General features: G+C 36.1%; 1 protein-coding gene across 1 annotated transcript; it reads left to right on the forward strand.

Moving 5' to 3' along the window:
* Positions 1 to 8,431: 8,431 nt before the first annotated feature.
* Positions 8,432 to 10,670, forward strand: LOC147556414 (E3 ubiquitin-protein ligase UPL5-like). The gene is made up of 2 exons (XM_086658636.1): positions 8,432 to 9,896; positions 10,000 to 10,670. The coding sequence occupies exons 1-2, from the start codon at positions 8,432 to 8,434 to the stop codon at positions 10,668 to 10,670; spliced, it is 2,136 nt and encodes a 711-aa protein (XP_086514762.1).
* The last annotated feature ends 2,613 nt before the right edge of the window (positions 10,671 to 13,283 follow it).

A 13,283-nucleotide genomic window follows, 5' to 3' on the forward strand; every position in this document is an offset into this window, starting at 1 on the left:
TGTATTTATAAAAGATATATTTTAATATTGAGAGGATATCTTAATTAGTCTTCTTACCTAATAGAGCGATAGTGAGACTCTATATATATTTCGGTTGTAATCAACAATTTTTATGGAATAAGAATTATCTCTTCTCTCTAATTCTATCATGGTATCAGAGCAAGGCCCGCACGTGCTCCATGCCACCCCAAAACAAAACACGTGTTAGGCTAACCACGCCACACGTGAGGGGGCGTGTGAGAATAGTCCCACATGGGAGAAGGGGTAACTAGCAACCAAAAAATATAATGTCTAGATCCTCTCCACTCATAGCCAATTGGTTTTGAGTTGGATGACCACAAACTTATCATGGTATAAGAGCCTAAAAACTCTAAGAAGTATTGAATTAGATCCTAGTGAGCTTCCGCAAAACCGGCGGCGGTAGCCAATATCAATGACTACCGTCCGCCGGAGTATTGTCTATTAATTTTTTTTTTACTTATTTCTAAATTTGTGTTTCCTTTCAATCACTTAGCTTGGAAAAAGAATAATAAACTTCTTGATCTATAATTGTTCCTATTTTTCCATAGTAGAAGAATGTTTAAGATCTAAAGGAGATAAAGAGAGAATGAGTTCTTGATGTCTTACATTACAAAGTTACTCCTTCCTTGTAAGTTTCAACAATTTGATCTCATTTGTCAACTAAGTTCATCAAGATTTATAAACATCAAAACCTTGATTACTCCTAACTACCTTTTATCTTTCATTTCTCAAATCTCTCACTTTTTTGTTTACCTTCCTGTTCTCTAGAGGATGCGTGAATTCAATTTTCAATTATTATATCTTAATCGAGGTAAATTAAATCAAATTCTTCTAAATTTTTCTTTCTTTTCAATCTCATTACAGTAATTGGCTTCTATTCTACAGTATAATTTTCTTGGATCTTAATATTCTCTCTTTTATTAATCCATATAACTCTATCTCTTTCGTGGAGTTTTCAACGACCTCACTGCTTTCTTGCTGAAGTCCTCTCTCTTTCTCATTTTCTCAAAAAAATAGAGTTTGACTAATCTATATAACTCTATTCTCTCGTGGGGTTTTCACAGACCTCATTGCTTTCTCGCTGAAATCCTGTTTCTTTCTCATTTTCTTAAAAAAAAAGAGTTTGACTAAGATTTTCTGAACTCAAGGGCCGCCTCATATTTTCTATTTTTTTCTTCTAATTTGATTTTCTTTCTAACAACAAAGGGAAAAATTGTGTTAAAAAAAAAAGAAGTTGATCTGACTCTGGTTTCCCACTTCTTATGTCATGGGTATATAAAAATACCGCATCCACTATTTTGAAAAAAAACTGAAAGGGGTTTAAAGGCCATAGATAAAGTTTGAAGAGGACTTGACAAATTACAAGAAGTATAATTTATATGGCAAGCTAAACAAGTCTAACGACCAGCTTAGCTTGAGGGGGAATGTAAATGAGACTAATATCTGCCATCGGATTGTGAAGACATCAGCGACATGTACCGTTAGATGATGAAGACTTAACATGATATTATTTATATATCTTTCAAATATATTGTTTTATATTGTATTTATAAAAGATATATTTTAATATTGAGAGGATATCTTAATTAGTCTTCTTACCTAATAGAGCGATAGTGAGACTCTATATATATTTCGGTTGTAATCAACAATTTTTATGGAATAAGAATTATCTCTTCTCTCTAATTCTATCATGGTATCAGAGCAAGGCCCGCACGTGCTCCATGCCACCCCAAAACAAAACACGTGTTAGGCTAACCACGCCACACGTGAGGGGGCGTGTGAGAATAGTCCCACATGGGAGAAGGGGTAACTAGCAACCAAAAAATATAATGTCTAGATCCTCTCCACTCATAGCCAATTGGTTTTGAGTTGGATGACCACAAACTTATCATGGTATAAGAGCCTAAAAACTCTAAGAAGTATTGAATTAGATCCTAGTGAGCTTCCGCAAAACCGGCGGCGGTAGCCAATATCAATGACTACCGTCCGCCGGAGTATTGTCTATTAATTTTTTTTTTACTTATTTCTAAATTTGTGTTTCCTTTCAATCACTTAGCTTGGAAAAAGAATAATAAACTTCTTGATCTATAATTGTTCCTACTTTTCCATAGTAGAAGAATGTTTAAGATCTAAAGGAGATAAAGAGAGAATGAGTTCTTGATGTCTTACATTACAAAGTTACTCCTTCCTTGTAAGTTTCAACAATTTGATCTCATTTGTCAACTAAGTTCATCAAGATTTATAAACATCAAAACCTTGATTACTCCTAACTACCTTTTATCTTTCATTTCTCAAATCTCTCACTTTTTTGTTTACCTTCCTGTTCTCTAGAGGATGCGTGAATTCAATTTTCAATTATTATATCTTAATCGAGGTAAATTAAATCAAATTCTTCTAAATTTTTCTTTCTTTTCAATCTCATTACAGTAATTGGCTTCTATTCTACAGTATAATTTTCTTGGATCTTAATATTCTCTCTTTTATTAATCCATATAACTCTATCTCTTTCGTGGAGTTTTCAACGACCTCACTGCTTTCTTGCTGAAGTCCTCTCTCTTTCTCATTTTCTCAAAAAAATAGAGTTTGACTAATCTATATAACTCTATTCTCTCGTGGGGTTTTCACAGACCTCATTGCTTTCTCGCTGAAATCCTGTTTCTTTCTCATTTTCTTAAAAAAAAGAGTTTGACTAAGATTTTCTGAACTCAAGGGCCGCCTCATATTTTCTATTTTTTTCTTCTAATTTGATTTTCTTTCTAACAACAAAGGGAAAAATTGTGTTAAAAAAAAAAGAAGTTGATCTGACTCTGGTTTCCCACTTCTTCTGTCATGGGTATATAAAAACACAGCATCCACTATTTTGAAAAAAAAACTGAAAGGGGTTTAAAGGCCATAGATAAAGTTTGAAGAGGACTTGACAAATTGCAAGAAGTATAATTTATATGGCAAGCTAAACAAGTCTAACGACCAGCTTAGCTTGAGGGGGAATGTAAATGAGACTAATATCTACCGTCGGATCGTGAAGACATCAGCAACATGTACCGTTAGATGATGAAGACTTGACATGATATTATTTATATATCTTTCAAATATATTGTTTTATATTGTATTTATAAAAGATATATTGTAATATTGAGAGGATATCTTAATAGTCTTCTTACCTAATAGAGCGATAGTGAGACTCTATATATATTTCGATTGTAATCAACAATTGTTATGGAATAAGAATTATCTTTTCTCTCTAATTCAGAACTTGTTTCGGGTGAATTTTATTTACTATACTAGTAAAAATTTGAATGTCATGCAGCATTTAGTTGAGCTAAATGATGGGAACATAATCTGCGTAAATTTTGTTAACTACATAATCAAGAGACATGTATATAGTTGTATTCAATTATCTTACGGTTTGACAAGTTTCTTTTTTTGTTGAAAGGTGGAATTACATTAAGCAACAAGAGTATTATTACAATACATATGAATTAAAAAGTAAGGAACATTTTTCCAGTTTTTCAATCTATACTTCTTGCGAGCCCATTTCGCGAGTTTGTCAGCTTGAACGTTTAGTGATCTTTTCGTGTGAATGAATTTGATATTGTCCAATCTCTTTTTGATGTTTTTGATTCTTTGGATGTGGATCTTCGATTGCCACTGAATTTTATGCCTCGGGTTCTTCAAGTGCTTTATAAGATTGATATTGTCGCTTTCTATCACAATAGATCATGGTGGGATAAATGAGAAATAATAACATTAAAGAAAGAAAAAGAATCGGAGAAGAAAACACCTTTTTTCTCGCAAATTTCCCTCTGTGGAGCCAAACAGACCCTTAGGGAAAATAATTTTCTCGTCTTCCCGGAAACGATTTCCTGGTGAGAAAATTATTTTCGTTCTCTGGTTTTTCTCTCTCTCTACTGTTTTCTCTTTCTTTCTCTCTCTAAACTTTCTCTTTACCTCTATAATAAACACAGAAGCTCTCTCTCTCTCTCTCTCTAACAGTAAAAAAAGAAGAAGAAAATATGAGTTTTAATGGAGTTATAAAATTAATTCAATTTCTCTCTCTCTATAAATCAGCAGCTCTCTCTCTCTAACTTTTTCAACATAAACCCCTCTTTCTCACAAAGAGAAAGTCAGCGAGTTCGTCAGATATGTACGAGGGGCACCGAAGCTTGAATATACGTGAGTACCAAATCATGTACCCAGGAAAATGCCAAGCGTCGTCCTCAATGGCCCGAAAGTGTACCACCAGAATATCTTACCGTCCATCTTCTGTTGTGCGAACCAAGCCACGTGTTGATGAAAGCTTTAAGTTTGGTCAACTAATTTTGACTCCCAACTTTGACTTGGTCGAGTTTGCTCATAAGAACTCTGATTTGACTTCCGTTTTCACCACTGAGTTCGTCTTCGACTCTAGTTTCCTCCGAGTATCATCAATTCACCAGACTACCATAATCTCCAAATGACCAAAATGCCCCCAAAGGTGTCTTTCTCCCGATTTTTATTCGTTTTTCACTCTCAACTTCTTAGAAAACACCTGTGTAAGAAAAACCAGCAAATCATAACAGTAACCGCTCGAAATGGACTAACTAACCCGAGTTAAGAGATTCAGATGGGACAGTTTCATGTCTCATCAGGTTGGTTCATCGAAAGTAGCGCGAAGAATCTCATCATTCCACTGATAGTTGGTGATAAGGTGGAAAACTTTGGTAAGAGTTGAGTTGTTGGAGTTAGGAATGGAGCTGGTAGTACCTGGGATTCAGCTGTGAGTCCAGAGGTTAATGTTTTCGCCCTAGTGTACTTCCCATGTAATAAGATGATCGATGTTGTCATAATTTCTTTTGATGACTTTTCAGTTCCACGAATGGTGGGATTTTGCTGGCCCAAGAGCATTATAGTTAGGGAAATATTTGTCTTTCAAGAATTGGACCCAAAGTGCTTCAGGGTCGGATTTAAGGCGCCAAGCCAGTTTGCTAAGGAGGGCAGTGTTGTCTAGATGAGGACCATGGATACCTAGCCATCCATGTTTCTTAGGAAGATAGATATATGACCAAGCTTTGGTGCATACACCTTTGGACTTTCCCCACCAGAAGGACTCTTGCGATGAATAGTAACTTATTTATAAAATGCTACGGGATACAATCTAATGGGATACATCCCTTCTTATGGGATATCACGAAGGGATGTATCCACCCAAGCCAACGGGTATTGTACCCATTTGGTTCATATTTGAAATCTCCCAAGATTCCCCCACCATTTCAAAAAAAATTTCTCTTATGGATTTGAACCTTCACATAGTGCAAACAACTCAAAGCTTTATTAAAAATCTTGTACATACAAGACAAAAAAGAAAAAAATTAAATAACACAAAACAACTATGACATTATCGTAGAAACTTGTACATACATGATAGGTATCTTATTGATTTGAACCTTCACTTAGTGCAAACAACTCAAAGCTTTGTCAGAATGCTATGATGAACGTGTCTTGAACCAAAATCCTATAGCGATAAACTCTAGTCATCGCATGTGAAATTAACCGTCTCGCACTTAAATATTGGAAGTTGAATAGAAAGTAATTGTGATCGAAAAGGTAATTTTGTATTATGCACAAGGGTCCATATATAATTCACGTTAGAGTTTGAATATATTTACAAATATAAAAAGAAATTATTCAGGAAATTTATCTCAGATTTCTTTCCTTATGTCTTCATACATCTCGAATTTCTTTCTCTACGTCTTAATACGCCAATGTCCCCCCTCCACCCCACCCCCCCCCCCTCCCTGCAAGTTGGAGCAGGTGAAGAAATTTGACTCAAACCCAACTTGGAAAGAAGACGTTGAAATTGATCAGAACCAAGAAGTTTGGTGAAGATATTAACACTTGATCAACACAACGCAGTTATTGAGTTTGAATGAGAAATATGGAAATGGTTCTCGAATAGAAATGTAGAGATCTTGAAATAGGTATTTCAACAATTAGAACTCTAGATTAAGAGAAGCAAGGGCATAGTATTCTGCTGAAAGAGATGTCCTTCGACCAAGGTGACAATGCGAGCAATTTGGAGTTCTGGGGCGGGTTTAAAGCCATTACTGGTCTGGCCAAGGAATGGCCGACCACACTAATAGGGCCGGCTTGACCTAACCCATTAGGGCATAAGGGTGGCCGACCACACTTAATAGAAAGGAGTTTCTATTTTATTAAAATCCTAAGTCTGTTTATATTTTGGTCTTTTTAGGAATCCTAATTAGGGTTGGACTCTAACTTTAGGGATTCTATATAAGGTCCTTATTAGTAGACAATTTAGTGTGGGAAGTTCTTAAGGAGATTTCTATCTCTACAACATCAAGTCTAAAAGATGAAGAACATCAAGTTGGTTATTCGGTTGTCTCAAGTAGAGGAGCTGCAATTGGATCTCTTGGTCTTCTTATATTCAACTAAATAGTTTGTGGGATTTTAACGATTCTCACAGACTTAAACGGTTGAATATAAGAAGTCCAAGAGCTCCAAATGTAGCTCCTCTACTTGAGACACCCGGGTAATCAACTTGATCTCCCACCTTCAAGTTAGCTAAAATTTTGCTGCTGGTTAGATGAAGAAAACCTTCTTCGTTAGATTAGATAGATAGTTGGGAACTACTCTCTCTTTCTTTTTCTACTTGATGTTGTAGAGATCGAAATTTCCTTGAGAATTTTTCACACCTAATTCTCTTCTAATAAGTCCCTTATATAGAATCCCAAAAGTTAAAGTCCAACCCTAATTAGGATTCCTAAAAGACCAAAATAGAAGTAGATTTAGGATTAGTCACAAAATAGAAACTAGTATCCCTTATCTCTGGCCGACCACCCTAAGCCCTAATGGGCTAGGTCTGGTTGTGCCCCTTTTAGTGTAGCCTTGAGTGCCCGACCCAAAACCCTTTTGTTCCGGGCCTCTTACTATCTTTCCCTTATCTTTTGCTTGGCCTTTTAGTTATATCTTCCGATCAAATCGACACCCTTTGTTGTAACCCGATATATGATCTGGATGAAGTTAGCCGCGAATTGTCCTGTGATTCGAAGATCGTAGTTGGTTTCTAGCTAAACACTACGATCCCTAAATCGTCCAAACTTGATTATCTTCTTCATCAATTGTCCTATCCGACAAATTTCTCGCGTTGCATCTTCGGTCGCAGGACATATCCTTCAGTCTCCCACTTGTACTTAGAACAAGTGCAATGCTCGAGTCTCGTGTCAATTTGAATCCCATCTGATACGTCATATCTTTGAGACTTTCTTGATTCCAAGTACGACTGTCAACCAAACGATTAAATATTTAATCCGTTTAAGGCTGGCCACGCATTTTCAGTTGCTACTCATCAAGTGGCTTGGAGATACTTTTCCTAATTTAATTAGGATGACTCAATCCACTCCCACTTAGCTTCATGTCTATCATGAATTTCCCAGTGTCCGCCTGTATAACCTCCTTTTACGGCACTGTGTTTGACGGAATTAAAGTCACGCATTCCTTACATAAGATGAGTGGAGTGTTCATATTTTGAGGAATCTCTCCAATCTTGTCAATGAGGGGTATTTGACGTTCATCACTCTTGATGTAGTCGCATGCTGGGTTATCCAGTGTATATTCCCAATCATACACTCTAGCGGAGATCTTCTGAGATGCGGTTAGAGAGAGAAGGTTCAGTGAGAGAGAAGGTTAGTTATTAAAGCAATGGAAACTGAGATTCGATTGAGAGGGAAGGTGCACTAAGAGACTGAGAGATGGCGTTTAGAGAGAGAAAGATGAGTGCGTGATGTTAGGTTAGTTTTCGTCAAAAGGGCTTGGGTGCTTACGAATTGGCCGGTATCTATAGAGAAAGAAGTTGATGGTATGCTTGCTTATAGTGCCACCTGCTAACAGCAGTTTGGACGGGTGCTTTTAGCAGGCCCCAAGATTAGGAAAAGAAACCGATAACAAAGAAGTGGGTAAAATAGGAAAAGGAATATTTGAAAAGGGGGTGAATGCTGGGTAATGTTGGGGACTACACTGGAGAATTGGACACATCATGGGGGGCTAAAAATGGGAAGGCAGGTAAGAAATAAATGGTAAATTGGTTAGTTACTAAAAGACGACAAGATAAGGAACAGTTGGATCTTCAAATTTAGGAAGTTGCAGTTATTAGGTTATAGGAAGGAAAGGTAAAATAGAAACCTTCTATTTTAAATTTCAGGAAACCACCTACTAAGTAGTACCTTTCCTCTTCATATAAAGAACGACTCACTCACAGTAGACTAGATAGAAACTTTCCATTCAAGTATTTCTTTATAGGAATACAAACGCTTGCTACTACTTCTTGAAGTCCCTTGTGGTTGGTTGATGAAAGATAGAGAGAAGATTTTGGGGTTATAGATAGAATTTTGTTCATCTCTTATCAGAGGGCAAGATGAGATTATTGGACAAGGAAGGGTACTTCTTGCGGAATATTGAAGCAGAGGGAATCGAATTCATACCTGAGGTAGAATTTGCAAACGTTGTCCGCCACTTTGCATCTAAGAAGTGCCACAAGCGAGCAATACGAGTACTGAGAAATTTGACTTTCTCTACTTTACGTCTTATTAACAATCATAGTAATGGCGATGATGAAGATGAATCAATAAGAAATTATGTATTAGCCAATCTTAAAAATTACTTGACCATGATACCTAGAAACCGTAAGAAAAGGGAGCATCTACAAATGTTTTTGTTTTATGGAATGCCCCAGTATCTGGTCGATTTATACAAATCTCCCATCAAATATTATAAAGCCATAGCCGAGGAATCAATTCGTCTCTTTATCTATCCTAATATCCATTCCTACCCTATATACATTCAACACCTATTCGCTAGTATAGCTTTACGGTTCACTGTTCTTCTCCATGATGACAAAACAACAACAACAACAACTTCTGGGTTATACTACTCATGTCGTCAAACTTACATATATTTGTTGAAATCAATTGGGCCTGCAAACACATCACAATTTTTCATGCACGGAACACCAAGGGACTTACTCTTTTACTTTCACCCATTTATAAGGGAGCTCACTCAACAGTTTGTTGTGAATATGAAGTTGGTCAGAGAGTCGTGCTTTTGCAGAGTGCCGTCTTTGTTAAAATCACGATTTGAGAGTGATATCCGTGACTTCTCTGTATTGACGCTCCATATGTGTACGAAAATTGAAGAGTACATGAGATCGAGAGGTTTATCATCATTTCACTCACTTCCTATGGAGGTGCTTGTGGATGTGTGCTATAATGTAACACAACTTTTACCATTTTGGGAAGATCTTAATAAGTTACTTGACAACATTGATCTTGGTCTGACATATATGGACGATGGCATTGAGTATACAAGATGTACTGAATGCGAATTTAATCATGGATGGTCTTATTATCTATCAATTCTCAAGGAATTGAACTTCGTATCTGAACATTATAATCTATTTGGAGAAAAACTCTCATCTTGCTTGAATTCTCACCGAGCTTCAATAAATAAACTTATTATGAATTCAAAAAGAGGCGAAGATCACCAGTGGCTTCTTCAACATAAGAATTTACTAAACAATGAATGTAGAAGATATTTGATCACGATGATATTTCCAAATCAGGTCTCTGATCATCACCCACAGAAGACGAAAGTTCTCATTGACAGTTCAAAGTTATTGGTTGATTCTTTCAAGCATGTTGGGCTTGCAAACCCCATTTTGTTGCGGAATGGAATTATCCCTCAGTTTAAAAATGAGGTAGCACTTGCAGGTCATGGTGTTTTCAAGGGGTGGCTCCTCTTGCTATGCCGACATCTATTCACTCCACAGAGTTCTCTGTTCCTATCATGCCCACATAACCCTCAGAGGATCTATCTTAATCCAGGTATTTATTCAACATTTTGAATTGTTTTTCATGTTTTTAGTCATGTTATACCTTACAACTTCAACATTTTCTATCTTTAATAATTTCACTATCTTGTTTGCAGCAAAAGTGGATCGTCAAAAACTTCAATATTATGGGTTTTGTGGTCGAGTGATTGCTTTAGCATTGATGCACGACGTGCAAATACAAATTGGATTTGATCGATTGTTTCTCTTGCAATTAGCCGGATCTATTGTTACATTGGAAGATATACGCAATGTGGATCCATACATGTACAAAAGCTGCAGAGATATTTTAGAGATGGATTATGAGTTTGTAGATTCAGATGGTTTGGGCTTGACATTTGTTTGGGAAAGTGAAGAAGAAGATGAAGCAGTGTCCAGAAGGAAAATTGTAGAGTTGTGTCCTGGAGGGAAGGAAATGGTTTTGAGTAGTAAAAACAGAGAAGAATATATAAAACTAGTCATCCAACATTGCTTCATGAAGTCAATCGAAGAAAAGGTAAAACTAATTATTCAAGGTCTTGATGATGTTCTAACTCGAAGGTGTCGAAAGATGTTTTTCGAGAGTATAGAGTTAGAAGATCTCGATCACATGTTTTTGGAGAAGAATAGAGAAGACATAAAAAACAACGAATATGTAGGTGTGGATGACAACAGGCCTTCTCCTTTTTCAAAAATAATAGGAACCACATTATCCAAGTCTAGACCGATGTCTATTCGTTCTCCATTAACATGTAAACAACAGTGTAGGAAGTTTCATATATTCTATTGATTAATTGATTTGTAGCCAAGGCTTTATTAATTTATCTGTTAGCATCTTTCTACAGGAATATATATTGTAGGCCCCTGTTTTGAAAGCTTAAGAAAATTCAAATAGGTTGCCATCTTATAACCTCCAGAAGTCATATCCTGGTCAAATGTGAAACAAATAGCAAACTAACATGTCAAATGAGTGTCTCACCATAAATAGCAAATTAACATGTCAAATGAGTGTCTCATCACAAGGCCACACAAAACCTACCTGTAATAACAAGAAAAAGAAACTAGTCATCCATGTGTAGCGATACTCGTATCTGTCTTTTGTCGTTCAACTCAACAATAAGTGACTTGGAATTTAAAACATTTTCAGAATCAACTTAAGTCTTAATCATCAACTTAATTATGATAACACAAATATATAGTACGATTGTTATATCTAACAACCACAAATATTCATAGATTTAATCTAGCTACTTTTGAAATGGAGGTTTTAATTCTTAACACTAAAGTTCAGTCTAACATTATAAAAAAAAAATCTTTCGCCAGATATTTTTATGGCATATTCTGATCTCTAAGTTCTTCAATTCTGCGCCGGATTTGGTCTCTCGGCCTCTTTAATACTTTTTCCTCTTCGCTTAGTCTCTCATAGAAACTCGGCACACAGTCTTCTGCTTTTCTGAGGTCTTTACGAAGCTTATCTTTTCCGTCTCTCCGACCCGTCCGCAACATTTTGCAGTTCAGTTCATACATCTGCTAATTAGATAAAAGTTTGACGTTATTACAAGGTTAAAATAATAATAACAATAATCATAACCAAAAACTTTTACCCTATCTTCGGCTTCTTCAAGGAGAGATATATTTTTTGTGACCGGGAGTTGTTTGAGTTCGTTTTCTAGTCGCACAATTTCTTCCGCTACATTCATAGCCATTTCTCACTGTAAAGTTTTTAGTTAGTAATATACATAGAGAGAGAGAGAGAGGGAAAGGTATATACTAACAAAAATAAAAGATGAGAGAGAAACCTGATAAATGGTTTATGTTGGATGGGTTGAAGGGAGCCAAACCCTCTTATATATAAAGTTTTGAAGTAACAGGTCCTTTTCTTCTCTGAAGTTAATTCTAACTAAATACATCATGAATAATATATGCAATAAATCATGAATGTAATATGCAATACATCATGAATCGAATGAGCACTATAAACTCTAACTAAAATATCTTGGGCCTACTATATATATATATATATAAAGACCCGTAGGGCCATCCTAAGGGCCTCAAAGTCCATCTTTTCCTACCTCTAGGTTTTTTATTGCCTAAACTACCAAGGCCGTTCCTGAATTTCCAATGGCCCGAAGCGAGCTTAAATATGGTAGCCCTAGTTAAGAGTCTCAACTATATAAACATGCGTGACCTATGAACCACTACACTATTAGTTTCAGATCATTTTCCATCGCGTTATAATATATATAAATGATTCTAGCTTGATTATAAAGATTATAAAATGAGCTCATTAAAATTTATTTCTCAGATTGAGATAACAAAAGAAAAATAAGATGTATGTACGTAGTTGTTCGAGTTAAATAAACGAAAGTCAATTCAAATGAAAGAAAAACAACTGAATGTGAATAAACAACAAATGTGCCTAAAGAATTATTAAAAAAAATGAGAATTATACTTGATTACTATGAGGTTTTGTCGAGAATCAGGATACCAAGTATTATCATGATTATTTTTTAATTTAGTTTCTAACATTTATTTTTGTATTTCAAGTGTATTTGTGTCTACTGAAAACAAAGTTGCCACCCGTATTTCTATAAGGGAAATTTTCTAGGCAATGCCCAAACTTGTTATAGGCAACGTATTTTCCACTTATGACTTGGTCAATTCAATATGACTTTCTTTAAAAGCAATGCCTACAATGATCAAGTTTTGGGGGTTATCTTCACCCAAGTTATCTTTTTATCTCTCTTCAAAATAAGAAACTAAATCAAGCCCTAGATGTCAAACCCGAATCCCTAATCCCTAGCTTCATCTACACCGTCTAATCACAGTTGGTCTAGGTCAGCCTATAAAAGGGCCCCCATCGTCTTCCATAAGACAAGCTTGACACAAGCACGTCTCACTGAGTTCCCATAACTCGCCCCCGAAAGGTTCAATAAATATTCAATCTTTTACTGCAGAAAGAAATTGCAAAAGTAAAAGATGATCTTAAAAAATTGTCATGTGAAAGATGATGGATTCATCGAAGCCAAATCCACCAACATCGACTCCTCGGAGCAAAGGAGAAAAGCAATGGAGGAACAAGATGAAGGATATATTTCCTCGATCTGAAGGAATGGTATCCTTCCGAAGGAATGTCCTTCGACCAAGATGTCAATGCGTACGATTTGGCGAATAGGATCGTGATGACCTTAGACGGAAGATCATTATTCCGATCGAATTAGGGGTCGTAACGCTTAGCTAGAAGCCAACTACGATCGTCGGATAACTTCGGTAATCCGCGGCTAACATAGACCGGATCCTACAAGAGTTACACATAAGAGTGATGGTTTGAACGGAGAGAAATGACTAGTGAAAGATTGGCAAATAGGTGGATTGGATCTATTCTTAGTAAGTCCAGATGGTT

The sequence above is a fragment of the Eschscholzia californica genome, unplaced genomic scaffold, assembly GCF_041429995.1.
Source record: "Eschscholzia californica isolate CP2 unplaced genomic scaffold, dmEscCali1.0.p SCAF_2, whole genome shotgun sequence".
NCBI classification, from domain to species: Eukaryota; Viridiplantae; Streptophyta; class Magnoliopsida; order Ranunculales; family Papaveraceae; genus Eschscholzia; species Eschscholzia californica.

Excerpts from the sequence above, each read along its gene's own strand:
- LOC147556414 (XM_086658636.1), top strand. The coding sequence starts at position 8,432 with ATGAGATTATTGGACAAGGAAGGGTACTTCTTGCGGAATATTGAAGCA. Across the intron at positions 9,897-9,999 it reads GAGGATCTATCTTAATCCAG|CAAAAGTGGATCGTCAAAAA; the intron begins GTATTTATTCAA and ends TCTTGTTTGCAG.